Source organism: Columba livia, chromosome 7 (genome assembly GCF_036013475.1).
Source record: "Columba livia isolate bColLiv1 breed racing homer chromosome 7, bColLiv1.pat.W.v2, whole genome shotgun sequence".
Taxonomy (NCBI): domain Eukaryota; kingdom Metazoa; phylum Chordata; class Aves; order Columbiformes; family Columbidae; genus Columba; species Columba livia.
In genome coordinates, this window is record NC_088608.1 from 2,413,613 (window position 1) to 2,428,229 (window position 14,617).

General features: G+C 42.5%; 1 protein-coding gene across 1 annotated transcript in view; it reads right to left on the reverse strand.

Annotated features, from left to right (window-relative positions):
• KIF5C (kinesin family member 5C) overlaps positions 1 to 14,617 on the reverse strand; it is a 76,220-nt gene that overhangs the window by 17,216 nt on the left and 44,387 nt on the right. Inside the window, exons 11-16 of the mRNA XM_065070220.1 lie at positions 14,217 to 14,365; positions 9,793 to 9,968; positions 8,060 to 8,128; positions 4,289 to 4,495; positions 3,190 to 3,336; positions 753 to 941 (exon numbers count right to left, since the gene is read on the reverse strand). Coding sequence (XP_064926292.1) covers positions 753 to 941; positions 3,190 to 3,336; positions 4,289 to 4,495; positions 8,060 to 8,128; positions 9,793 to 9,968; positions 14,217 to 14,365 — 937 coding nt within the window. The remainder of the gene's footprint in view (positions 1 to 752; positions 942 to 3,189; positions 3,337 to 4,288; positions 4,496 to 8,059; positions 8,129 to 9,792; positions 9,969 to 14,216; positions 14,366 to 14,617) is intronic.

Below are 14,617 nucleotides of genomic sequence, written 5' to 3' on the forward strand. Positions count from 1 at the left end.
CTGACATCTCTGGACAGCCAATACCATCAGGACTCCAGCCTCCCCTTAATATTAAGAAGCAGTCTTACAGCTACAGCTTTATTAAGCAGAACTTAATTAAGGCATTGTGCTGCAGAACAAGAAGCTATCCTTGTTCCAGGTGTTGTTACACTAACTGGTAGCAAATGAAATATAGTAAACTCTATTGTCTCCTGCCCTTCACGTGTCCACTTCAAAGCAGTTACGTCCTCTGCAGCAAGCGTCACCGCTTGTCACTGCCGCCCACTGTGAAGCCTTCCTACCATCTAGATTTCTAGCTTACATGGTAATATTTTCCATAACATATTATTTTATATATTGCTGCCTAGTTATCTTGTTAGCATATGAGCAGACCAGGTACAGGGGGCTCTCTGAATGTCTTGCTAGTGAACCACACAATCACTGCTTCTTTTCTCAGGTTGCTTTTAAAGTGACGGTACAAGATACAAATGCACGCTGAGAAAATCCAATTCAAGGAGGACTTTCAGTATTACGCCATAGAAAACATTTCGAGATTGACAGCAGGACAGGATTTTGCCACAGAATGTGCTGAAAAACATTGAGGGGGAGGAATGGGAGAAGAGAGAAAGAAAAGAAAAACAACAAAACAGACAGGAGAAATGCCCTCTGCACCCTGAATTCTAATTTCTCACTCCCAGCACACACATTTCATGAGGAAGGGGGCTGAGAAAGTCAAACCTTGCTGCAAAGGGCCAAGGAAGGAACAAACACACCTGTGAAATGAGGAGCTGGCAAGCTGCGAGCTCCCTCTCGCTGGCGTTCATCTTCCTGTTGGAGTCTATCTGGGCGCTCTCCAGCTGTTTGCTGCGGTTCACCAGAGACTTCACCTCAGATTTCATCTTGCTGATGTAAAGCCGTGCCATGGTGAACTCCTCCTCAATCACCCCGTTCACATCTGCTAACTAAACACACACAAGATTGAGATCTTTAAGGTGTGGTTCCTACAGGTAAGTCAACGCAAAGCTCTTTTCCTGCTGTGAAACTCTAGTCTAGAGCTAGAAAGCCTCTGTGAAAGCACAGCAGCACTCAAAGAATAACCACAGACCTTCAGGTCACCTTTAAACATGTTGTACCACTCTGTTTCTTCCCTGATAAGCCTCAAAAGTGAGAAATTAAGGCTTGCACACACAGTGGGCTTCGTAAGTTTAGTGGTTCAATATCTAGAGTAATCAAGCCCACCATCATGTAAAGAGCATGTTTTGGAGAAACCTTCTCATGTCGCCAGCACAGGAAACTTTCCTTCTTTCAAGCAGCTGAAAGCTGAGGAGCATTTTCAGAGTATTCCTTAAAGAAATCTCCTCTTGAAGGGTTGTGCTTCTTCAGTAAGGAGTTGTTATACAGACATGGGTCTGGCAATCTCACCTGGCAAGAGGGAAGTAACTGCTCTCATTCTAAATATTAATATCATTCTACTTACACATCATATCCTTCTCTGGTTTAATGTGCTGACTTTTACTTGCATGTCTTCTCTTAATGATTTTTTCTTCAGCTACTTAATTCATGTAACCCACTGACAAGCTGTGAAGATTCTCCTTGAGAAGCACAAGGCTGGCAACTTCATCTGCATTTTGCCTTTTTCCCAGCACCACGGGAAGAGAACACGTGCTGGAGCTTCTCCCAACAGCCTAAAAAATGCTTCCAAAATCCTCAGTCTGGTCTGAAATTAAACACACTTTGAGAAGATGCTGATTGCCAACAAATTTGAAATTATTCTTCTAAAAGCTTCTCAATCTGGCCTTATTTACACTGACAGCTGTCCTGTAAAATGCTGACATCCTGGTTACTATAAAAACTTGTATCTAACATACTCCACCTCCATTTTCAAAGATTTTGTCCTATGTCCATAGTTCCTATGACAACGGCCACCAGAGGTTGCTGTAACATCTAGCAAGGTCTGGTCTGGTCTGGCACCTGGGCTGGTGGCCTCTGCAGCAAGAGCATCTGCTGGGCTTTAGCAGAATATCAACAACGCTCTGAGTCTCGAGCTGCACTTACTTTTACATTTGACCTCTGAAAAAGTTCAGGAAAGATCGGTGCTCAAAAACTGAGAAGTGAAGGAAAAGCAAGAAAATGGAGTGCATTGCAAGTAAGAGACATACAGTTTGACAATTCATTTCTTAACCAGTTTTAGCAATTGCTCTTTTTCAGGTGGTGCTAATGGCATCTTATCTGTCCTTTTAAAATCACCAGCAAGATTTTCTGGGCCATGAAAAGCTGCCATCAGAGATGTGCCATTTAGCAACGACTATACAAAAAGCTTGTCTGAGGCTTTGCATGTTGTTCATCTACAACATGAGACGTGTGACAAAGTGAGTCGCTCCCTCCTTTACACTCAAGAGCCAGAGAAATTTCAAAGCAAAGCTGGCTAAAATTTGCACCAGCTCCAGGCACGTTCAGATACCAAGGCTTCTGCTGCTTCAGCCACCTTCACCCCCCTTCTCACCTTCTTACCTCAGAGGAAAATGATCCTCTGCAATTTTTCACCTAGAAAGGCCATTGGTCAATACACAAAAGTTAAGCTGGTCCTACCATCATGTAAATGTTTATGTGGTATCTAGCACAAATTTACCAATGCTGGGAATCAGTACATTTAAAGCATCTTATGTTCAGAAACACACATGGAAGTGTGGGCTCTGAAGACACCAGTCACCGTCGCAAGGCAATACACACCAGAATGCACAAAACACAACTTCCATGCCGATTTTTTCATGCGGGGGCCCCAGGCAGCCATCAGTACAGACCTGTGGCTTTGAGAACTGTTCAGCTACAGCACAGTTTTAGGACAAACTTCAAACAAAAAAGTAGCTGCCCAGAAGCCACATCTCCCCAGTAAAGATTCTTCAGGCTCTGCGTCATGCCAGTTAATGAAGGAGGAGGGCTACATGTGTATTATTCTGGGGGAAACTCAGCCACCCCCCATTAATAAATGCATCGATACACAGATGGGCTGCATCAGTCTGGCCTCAAACACCAAGCTGGGAATAAATGTGGTAATTGTGTGCACAGACACATCTCTGACCCTGACAAAGATCTCCTTGGTATTTAAACAGCAGCGTCCTGGGAGGAGGAACCTGTATCACACACTTTACACCCCAAGTATTTTGGTACTGCAGGAGCTGGAGGGTCATGCAGTAAAAATAGCCAACTTACTGTTTTAACGTCGTTAGTGCCAATGATTCCTCCAATCTCTCCCAGGTCCTTCAGCAGCAAGTTCAAGATTTCCGTAGCCCTCTTCTTCTGGTGGTTACTGAGCTCCTGCAACTGGCCCAGCTCCCTCTGCGTTGCTGTCAGGGCACTCTGGAAAGGTTGAACAGCAAAAGTCACCCCTCTGCAGACAGGGCATCAGTTCCTCTCCAAGATCCATTACACAGTATTGTCTTGTATCTCCCTCAACATTCGTATTGGATCAACGTACTGACGCTAACAATTCCCCTTTGCCATAATCCACTTTCACAACTCACTGCTTTAGATCTACTGAATGGAAATGTAAATCCTCTAGGAATCTTATTTGCATAACACATGTCAAAGGTTAATCACAGACAAACATATATAGAAGGATATAAAACTCATTTTTTTCAAATGGATTTCATGGTAATCTGTTTTACTGAAGTGGATGATGAAGTCTTCCTTGAAAACAGACCTGTCAACAACAGCTTCCTCAGTTTGTGTAAGGAATTAAGGGTGTATTAAGCTAGTAAGCCAATCTTGATTTTTCTCAGATCAGATTTTTTACTTAGATCAGTACACGTAAGCTGAAAAAGCTGATTTTTTCCGATTCCTTCCTTGAAATCTCCTGACTGTACAAAATTGCTGCTCCACGGTGCAGAGTCCAGAAAAACACAAAATGCTGCAATTTGCACAAAGCAGATTTTCACCTCTTTCTTGGCATGATACAGTTTTTCAATAACCAAAACACAGAATGGCCAGTTCTCACATTCAGTTCAGTTGCTGCTCTGCTGTGCAAAATACAGAGGTTGCAACAGAGCCGCAATCTGCCATCAGCTCCCATAGAGCAGCTTGTGAATTCCCTTCATTTTATCGTTTAATTAAGATAGAAGAGAGAGGGTAGCATTGGCAAATAGGGATCTTTTAACAGCTTCCCTGCTATTCTAATTTTTAACCTACATAACAACATATTGTGAAAGATTCCTGAGATGGCAGTTCTTTGGGAGCCCCTATGGAAATCTTGAGCGGAAATGCAGAGTTGGGGGTGCGGAGGGAACCAGGACTATAAACCCCTTGCTCTTACACTCTTCTGTGCCAGCTCGTCAGCCAGCTGCTCGTTGGTTCTTGTTTTGTCCTCCACTTCTTGGGATTTCTGGTCATAATTGACAGCTAACTCTTCCAGGGCCTGCAGGACCTCTTTCACTTCGTCTTTCGCTGCTTCGTTCTCAATCTGAAGACGGGTCAGCTCCTCTTGAATCTTCTCATAATCTCTCCTAGTGGAGGCCAAAAGCTGGAAACCAGATATCACAGAGGCGTTAGGTCACCCAAGAACTCATTCAAAAGTAACATTGAAAAGGGCAAGAACAGACAAAGAGAGACAGAAAGAAGAAATCCTGCTCCTCTACCAGAAACAGCATCACTTTCAGCATTAAAGTATTGGAAGGGAACAAAAAAGCTCTAAACCTCAATGAAAAGAAAAATCTTAATCAAATCCTATTATGACACAAGACTGAAGCAGAGAAACTGATTTTAAACAGTATCATAGCTCAAAATAAATTTTCTGCCCTCAATCCAAAGCTGCATCTAGGACCAAAAAATACCACAAAGTAAAATGTTTAAACACGGACTCACGGCTTTGAACTGAACCAAGTGAAAGGGCTCTCTGAGGCAGCCTCAAAGATCCTGTGGCATTAGAGGGCTATTTTGATAAGAAAACCTATGATGATTATTCTTAGTTATCATCTGAAGCACGATGCTGCAGACAGATTAGCTGCTTATATTTGCCAGGCAAAACACCAACTGAAGAAGAAAATACAGATTTCACACCTACTAGTGAGTATTTCTGATTTGTAAAACTTATTAAATGTGCTCTTTGGGTGCTACTAGGAGAGATGCTGAAGTTTCGGTGACAGTGCTGGTTGTCTCCTCTTCCTTGCCCCTGCACTACTCCTTACAGGTCTTAAAGGCTCCAAGTTTCAGCTATCATGTTCTTAGCACAAAACCAGACTCAACAGCAGTCATATACTGCAGAATGACGTGAAAATAAATAAATAAAAGGTGCCACCTAACATTTATTGCCAATAAAATACTTTTGAGAAGAACAACATCAGACCATAGCATAAAAACATAAAATATAGAGCAATAACATACAAAATTTAGCGCATGAGCTACAAGAAGGCATTCATGCTCCCAGGTCATCCTAACAACAAAGACTGGACACTCATTCACAAAACTGCTGATTTCCAAGCCTTCCTACGCATGGATTAGTAAAATATTGCTGTAGTGCAGCTTTCTTGGACAGCAGAACAAAATCTGCACTACTGGTGGACTCCTGGCCTGCCCCACCACTGCCCGCGCCTCCCAGGCCATCAAGAAGTTCAGTGTGACACCCCAAGCTAAACAGAAACATTTCTCCAAAAAGGAGCACCTAAAAGGAGACACTTCAGAGAAGACACTGGGTTGTTTTGCTCCGAGCGCTAATGGGAAATGGGAAGCCAAGCCGGCAGCTTCAGGCACTGGCACATGCCCAAAGTGGCGAAGGGAGGATTCGGATGTAAGGGAAATGTTCCTCACTGGAAATGCTGCAGCCTCAGAAGTGCACTCACGTTACGGAAAAACCCACTGAATTGCCAAAGCCAGATGGCATGTAAATATTTAAACAACAAAATAGCTTAAAATAATCTTTCTACTAAACACAGATGGAACTATTATTTACATTTACTTGAGAAAATTTCTGTGTGAATATTACTGTGCCTTCGAGTAAAGGGAAGTGTTACATATCACCTAGAGCATCAACACAGCTCCCCAGAAGATTCTTGTTGATACAATGTGGAAAAATACACCATCAAGATTTCAAAGAGCTATTGATAACACGTTATACTGATCGGTTGTCAACAAAGGGAAGGAGACGGTGGCTGCAGCACTTTGTGGATCTGTTCACAGCACAAAAGATGAAGAGTGGAAGATTCACAAGCCCCCCAAATACAAACCCTAAGAAACAGCCGGTGGTGAAAATGTACCAAAAGATAGCGGTATCGGCACATATCATCTGTGGCAGGCCTGAGATTTATAATTAATCTGCTATATTAATCAAGCAGAAAAAAGCACTCTGGTTAATCAGAGGGAAGCGGAGTGAGGCAGCTGCTCTGCAGCACATCTGTATCATGGAGCTAATCACGGGCTCCAAGAATCGCTCCCACAGAGCAGGTGAAGCTCACACATGGAAGACAAAACCTTGAAAAACTAATTCAATGCCCTTAAAGAAGAAAACAAAATTGACGCACTGGCTTTCAAAGGTAAGAGGTGGACAAGTGTCTCAGACGAAGCAGCGAAACCTGCTGAGCAAGCAGTGTAATATCAGCTGCGGAGGCTTCATTAAGTCAGCAAAGTGAGACTAAAATATGTGTGAAAAGTGGGGAAAAGTGGTCTGTAAGGCCACTGGAAACTTGATTCATCTTCCAGATGTGTATTGAGCATGGAACAGAGAGGGTGGGGAATAAGCCAGCGTACAGCACGCTCCCAAATATGTAACACAAATTAAAGGAATGCACTTCACTTATAAAATAAGACACAAGAGGGAAAAACAAGCTTCAGATGAGAACGCTGATGTAGAAAAGATGGGCAAAGTGAGATGGCCTAAATAACACACATCAGAAAATAATGTTGCTGAGAATGCATAAAATTCTGTTACATTTGTATAGCCAGGGACATGGGTAGCATGTAACACAGAGTAATCAAAAGGAAGTTGCAGCAAGTGAATGAAGAGCTTCATCATGGAGTAACATAAAAATGGTGATTCCCGCAGCGAGGACAAGTCCCCAAAGGTGGCGGGTAAGCCACAAGTGACAAGTGACAGACATTTCATACAGTGTTCTCTCCCGGCTAAGGAGACGAACTTTGGAAATCCTTCCTGCAGGTTCGATTAAGGCACGGACAGAATCATTTTTCCAACTACAAGAGAGGTTTCACACCCAAAAAAGCAGCCAGCATGCTGCTGTACTCCAGCTGAAGTGGCTGGGACAGCTGGGGGAGACCAACGTTTCGAAACACTAAGAACGAGTGAACCTCCACACCAGGATTATATTGTTCATTGAGGGGTCCTCCTGCAGTTCCCCACAGTTTGAAAACCAGCATAAAACCATCTTCTAAGAAATATTATAGCAACACTCAGGGAACTTGGTAATTTGGTGTTATTGCCAGATTTTACATCTTCAAAACCTCTGTTAGACAAATGATAGATAAGGAAATGACTGTAAGTTTAGTGTTCGTATTCCCCAGCTTAAAAACCACACTCATTTTACGGACAGAAGCAATGAAATAAAGTGTTTAAATTCAGAGATCTAAGATTTTAAAGCAAATCCGTGGCAGTACCCATAGTCAATTTTCAGTCTCACAGATTTCTCACAGTACTGTCTCTAACCACCAAAATAATGAACATCAGTAATTTATTACCAGGTGTAATTTCTATACTGTCAAACTAGGAAATCTGGTAACCACCTACAGTCCATAGTCTAGATAACTGAAAGGATATGGACACATCGAAAAACACATCTGAAGCTGAAAAATACTGGCCACACTCCTTCCTTGGTACCTCCAGCATCACCTCCCAGCAGGATAGCATGCTATTATAAGGAGTTAGCAAGGCTTAATGCTCTTCTGAGGATATTATGAAATCAGAAGTTTAAACCCAGCTGTCACATAGGTTTCTCTTACCTGTTGAATTGTATCTGGTTAATATGAACATATTTAGCCAACAACTGTGACAGAACCACTAAACAAGGGTCTCACAAGCAAAATGTAAGTCTGGTTTTGATTGGTGGGTTTGTTTTTGTTTTTTGTTTGTTTGCTTTTTTACCTCCTCTTGATCCAACATTTGTTGCTTTAGTTTTTCCGCCAGCTGGCTCTGCTGGTTGATTTCATCATCCTGCAATGAAACAGGGTTGGAGATTTTTAGTTGCTTTTCGCAGTTCTCATTTGGTCACTTTAATTTCCCCTTTCTAGAGAAGAGACACGAATAATGCCATAGCAAACCTTGTGCATGTTTGAGGGGTACAAGGGGAGAGAAAAAGTACACAGAGCTATATAGTATAAGCAATGTACACATGCTGTTGGCTCTGGTATATATGCTATTTATACTCCTATACTTAGGCAGAGGAGTCCCTGATGGTAATCAAGACACTGATATGGTCAGAGTTACACCTTGTAACTTGCAGGAGGCTTTGCTGACATATGTGATGTCTTATAGATGCACAAACACATACACGCCCTCCCTCTCTCTTACTCTGTCCCCAAATTTCAGCTGAAGAGAGATCATTAGAGGCAGGTTTATTAACCAACTACAATTTACAGCCAGCGATAACTGCGTTAATGAAAGAGGAAGCTCAAACCACAACACAGAACTTGGACCCCTCAACTGCATTTGCTAATACGAAAATAGTCCCAGATACAACACAATAATGTATTCAGTTATAACTGGTGACGTTTTGGTTTTGTTTTGGAGATCAAATACCTTCTCATTTCCTGTAGCACTGCAGTGATGCACTAAATGATGCTTCCTGTGTTTTCTAAGGTAAAACAAACCTGTTGCCAGTTCCCTCAAGAAAAATTCAATGAGCTTTGCTACTTTTGATGAGGGGAAGTGAGAAATAAATGACTTGTTTTTGAGAGAGAGAGACTGCTATGGGGAAGGTATTCTCCGTCCCAGCAAAGCTGGAATTCCTTAAAGAGTTATTTCGAATGCTGTGTGCAACCGGGCTGTGCAGAGACACCTCACGCACATCAGTTATGGCTTAAATACAACTACCCACTCCCTGCCCTGTTATTCAGAAACAGTCAAACTTTCATATTAACACACAAGGAAACTGGGCTTTTTTCTCTTATTTTCCTGCTAATCACAATTGAAAGTTAAAATCACGTTTTGATTCATGATTAACGCTACCCTGAAAACTTTTGCCTTTTAAGCTGTTCTCACCCATAACGGTCAATGGTTTTCGCATGCCCTTCTTCCCCCCACTTCTTATCTCCACACAAGCCAGAGCTATTAATGGCAAGTGCTCAGTAAATATCTTGCTGATAGCTTTAAGTGCCAATGATGTATATCAAGCTGTGCAAATAAATAATTTTAAAAGGCACCTGCACTCCAAGCGGTGTTCACAGCTAGAACAACATGAGCAAAAGAGACCCACGGGATGGTCATCTATTTTCTTTAAAATTATGATACACAAGAAATATATTGAAAATATTAAGATACAGTCTCCCTCTTTTTCATTCTCTGAGGTGACGATACAGTTTGCTGAGGGAGTACAGTATTTGCAGAAATCACTGAAGAAAAGGAGCGCTGAAAAGCCTGTATGGAGCCCTTAAGATGAAAGGCAAATGTGACTCCAGCTTCATGGAGAACACCCCCAAACACTGTGTGCAGAGGGAACAAAGGCAGACAGCTGACACGATAAAACACGATCTGGTTTTATAAGGTGACAGCATTTCAAACTTTGGAACATTTTCCAGTTCATAGTGCTCAAGAAATACAGAGACACCCACCCATTTCTATTTACACCCAGTAAATGGAGTCAAACCAAACGTTCACACCTTATCATCCAGCTGTCGGTAGAGGCTGGCGATCTCGTCATCATATTTCTGCTTCTCCTCTGTCGAGATGCTGGCAACAACCGGTGTGATGTTGTCAATAATGGGGGTGTTATCACAAGGCTCCAGGTTCTTCTGGTCCTTTGCGCTGATCTGTTCATCTTCAGGCACCGCTTCTCCTGCAGACACACAGTCCGTGCTCATTACAATCCAAGAGAGCGTTGCCCAAAACCATGGACATCCCAGCACGGTCCTTCACAGCTGCTGAGAGGGACTCAGCAAAGCAAAGGGCCAGATGCAGCTGTGCAAGGCAGGGAATAGCCACACGTACAAACGACAGCAAAAGTAGGTGTGGAAAGGTGGCCAAACTCAGTAGAAAAATGAACTCCATGGTTCAAAACATGTGAAATGCAGCAAGAGTTCGACTGGCTTCCATTAAAAGCACTGAACTTCTGGTTCCCCTTTCACTCAAGCCCGCTACAGATGAGTTTAGCTCCATGGATTAACAAAAATGTAAATAAGGAGGGAAAAAAACCCATACGGCTATCAGCCTAAAGCCGTACCAAGTCATTAAATGTCTCTTCCTCTCCAAATTTCCAACTGCCTTATCAACTCTTTCTCCCTCACAATGAACTGTTGGAGCATCGGGACAACAAGCCAGGCAGCTGCATTTAAAATTATATTCACCTTCTGCTTTGTCACATCTAAAATTAAAGCGCATACACCAATTTTCAGATGTTGCCTATGCATAGCAAACAAGATGTGCTCCCTTTACATTTTCTTTCAAGATCATTTTCTCCAGGGATTATTGTCTTCGGTATCACCGTGTGTCACAATTACGAGGCTGCTGCAGTTCAGTGAAGAGGGACGGGCAAGGCGCTCATGCCAAAAATTAAATATACTGTGAGACTCTGCGAGCCACTGAAAGCTTCACCCACTGCTTGAGGTGTGCAAACGTTACATCCAACCCTTCTGCACAAACAGGTTTTTCTCCTTTTCTATGAAAAGCTACAGTATTTTAGTCTCCTAAAGCTTTACTAGCCATTCCTCTTGCCAAAACAGTGTAGGCACTATTTATCTTACTGCCAAGGAAACAAGTAAATGGGACAAATATATCAAAAAAGCAAAAAGGCAGGCTAATTCAGGCCCCAAAGGAAAACAAAACAGGGCATGAAAGAGCACGACCAAGTAACAGAGAAGATAATTTTTTCAAGCTTGAAGCATGAAAAAGAGTAATATGAAAACAAGTACCACAACCTCTATAAAAGTGCTCCACTAAAAACACCTTTTGTCCTATCCTTAATGGCTCGATTATTTATTATTATATATTATTTTAGATAATATATATATAATATTTTATATTTCTGTGGCAGAATGCAACCCCCCTCCCTCCTTCAGTATGGCACATCACCCTCTTTCTCCGCTACTTGAGGCTAACAGCTTCTTTTGTTTGGCCCGGAGCACCCTGGCTCCTGGGACATTAGCAGAAGGGAGTGCCAGGCACACTGGGCCGCACCCAGTGTGGGGGATGTTTGGAGGCTTCAGGGGCACCCACAGCCAGTGTGGGGGGTGCAGAGAAGCTTCTAGAGTGCCTACAGTCAGATCTGATCAGATAAAAACGGGATTCTCGTCGAGACTCCGCCCATTGCCCATTGCGGGTCTCTCGGAGCACGAGCAAGATGCTACCGCCAAGAGCCCCCCTCCCCGGGATGGGGACTCCGCTTGCCTCGCCGCCACGGGTGTAAGTAAAACTTCTCGCAGGATTGCGAGTATATTTATACTTTTTGTGCACATATGCACGTATAAGTTTCCGTGCTCCATGTGAGCGCGTGTAAAATTAATCCTCGCACAATCGCGAGTGTATTTTCCTCCCGTGCACATATGCACGAGTAATTTTCCGTGCACATTTGCACGCGTACTTTAAATTATTTCCTCGCACAATCGCGAGTGTATTTTCCTTCCATGCACACTTGCACGCGTAACTTTCCGTGCCCAATACAAGCATGTGTATAAATTATTTCCTCGCACAATCGCGAGTGGCCACCAAGAGCCCCTCGCACAATCGCGAGTGCACACTTTCCATACTCACTACGAGTACGTGTATCTCTTTAAAAATAATCCCGCACCGTGTTCAGGCAAGTGTGTACTCCTCTGGGACTCGGGGACGGCTCCGGCATTGTTTTGAGTGAAGCCACGTGCATGCACACTGTGGACCGCCTGTTGTATTAGTTGCTGCCTCAAAAATTTTCCTCAACTGATATCCGAACCTGTATTTAAGTCACTTTTGGAGTGCTAAAACCCTGTTTCTCACCGGTTTAATAAAAGTTGGTTTTGGACCTTGTTGTCCCTTAAATTAACCTACGGGGTGCCTCCGTGACAATTTCTAATGAGAAAAAATGTAAATTGCTTTTTCATGGTTGCATTTCCCTGGAGCAGAGTGGGAAAGTGGGCTCGGGCCAGGCGTGGGACCTCGTGTACTGGGCAAACGCTCCTCAGGCTGCAGAGAATCCATCGGGATCATCCCCAAATGGATCTGTACATTTTCATCTTGTTGTGGTATTTCACGTCGCTCAGAAGGTTTGTATGGCAAACTACCACAAATGAAAGGAGGAGGGGAGCCTGGATTTGACAGCGATGCTTGGATGAGAACATCTTCCTACCTGTAAAACACTGACCAAACTGTGCGCTTGCATACAAGGCTGCACAAATCCTGCCTCGGGGACAACTGGGAACACCCATTTTCTGCTATTATATAATTCTATTTTGTATATTATTCTCTAATTTCTAGAACAAGCTACACCAAGCACATATTTATGCATCTATCTTGCATTTCATATTCAAGATGCAATTTCTGTGACACTTGCATTTGTGAAGAGCTCCCTTTTGACAGAATACCCTTCCAAATGATGCTATTTCAGAAGGTCAGACAAGAAATCAATAGTATTTTAAATGCATTGAATATATTGCTGGGCAACGCCAATGAGAAAAGCAGGACAGACAGAGGGGATGAGGAGGTGTGTGTATATTTAGACCAAACAATAAAGACGGCATGTTATAAAGCTTGTTCGCACGGTATGTAGAAAGGATCTATATGAAGATTTCTGAAAAAAGAAATGTTTCTAGAAGGGGAAGGAAATTAAAGTCATCACATTCAGCAAACACAGAATGAAAGACGCAGAACACGAGCAGGTTGTAAATCCCCAGCGCTCCTCAGCACCACGGGCAGCCCGACCGTCTCCATAGCAATTGTGCTGTGCTGATAAGGGAAATATTCCCTGGGCTGGAGTCTCCAGAGAAAGACACGGAGCACAATCATTAGGTAACGATCTCATCAGAAAAGCAAAAAACAGCACAGGCAGCCGACAGAAAGAAGCGATTTTTTGCACCCATAAAGGTCAGTTATTATCTTTTAAGCAGTGATTTCACCCAGGATGTTCAAAACCAGACGTGACGGCGCAAACCAAATTGTGACTAATAATTAAATCACAGATTTGTTCTTGCTTTAGATACTTCACATTTGCAAGGATTCCAGACTGTTGAACTGTTAGACGCATGGACACGCAGAATGACAAGCAGTTTAGAAGAGAAAGATGATTCAAAGAAGCAGTGTTTTACTGTTGGGGGTTTGCTGGGATTTCAGGCTGTAAGGTGGAGCAGGGGTGGTTTATTTGCGATCAGAGGGCTGGTTTGTTTGTTGCTTCTTGGGGGGGTTGGTTTTCTTTGTTTGGGCTTTTCTTAACATGTCAAATAAAAATGAAAACTAAGGATGGTTTGCTAAACCTATTTGACAACAGATTAAATAAAAAAAAGAATCTTTACTTAGTATGTCTGCATAGAAATATTCTTCCTCCGCTGCCAACCAGCACTTGATCTTAAAACGCATCCTGAACAGCAATTCCCTGTGTTTCTAAACAGAAAATTGGCTGTTCTCAACACAAATTCCACTTAGAAGCAACAGAAGGAGCCAAGTGGTGATTATTCTCATCAGAGGACATTCCTAATCATTGTGCTAATGGACTAATTTTTCCAATGCTAAATTCAATTATAAAAAGAACCCCAAGATCTAGTTACGTTAAAGCATAATAGAACTGATTCTCAGGCCTGAGGAGCAAAGATCTTTAAAAAAAAATTAACATAATGTAATTCTACCTCTTCTTTAATAGTATTACCAATATTATTAAAAATTATTGATATTCCTGTATTCTCTACAGCTGCTATTCATGCCAGTTTAAAATGATACCTTCTGTGCATGGCTGCTGCTGGCTTCCCTGGTTTTTGCTTTTCCACCTTTCATTTATTATTATGAAGCGTGAGCTACAACTCTGAACGGTGAACTTAGAACTAGTATTTTTGATTTACGGCAAAATTTAAACATACATAACTTAAAAATACAAAGACCCATATCCATTCCATTTTCTGGTACGTACCGTTTCTCCACCTGTTCAGTTCCAGCTCTAGGTGCTGGATAACATTCTTCAGACTCTTGTTTTTGTCTTTCTCCTTCTCGTACTTTTTCTTCCACTCCTCCGCGGTCAGCTCCAGGTTCACAGAGACCGTGTTCTTAATTGTCTTAGCTCTGCGCAACAAAAACAGGCGTCAGATTGTTTGGTCTAAAACCAACAGTAAGGATTCAGAATTCCTTCTGTAACACAAAGGGAAACCACTAGATATTTGCAATTTATTTTCTGAAATGCAATGCCACAATTCCATTTGCTCTCAAACCCTACCTGGAAGCCTGAATTGAAATTTTCTGTATCAAAATCCAGCAGCCGCTGCCCAGTTAGGCACAGCTCTGCCTCTTCTGATTCCTCCAGAAAGGGGAGCTCCA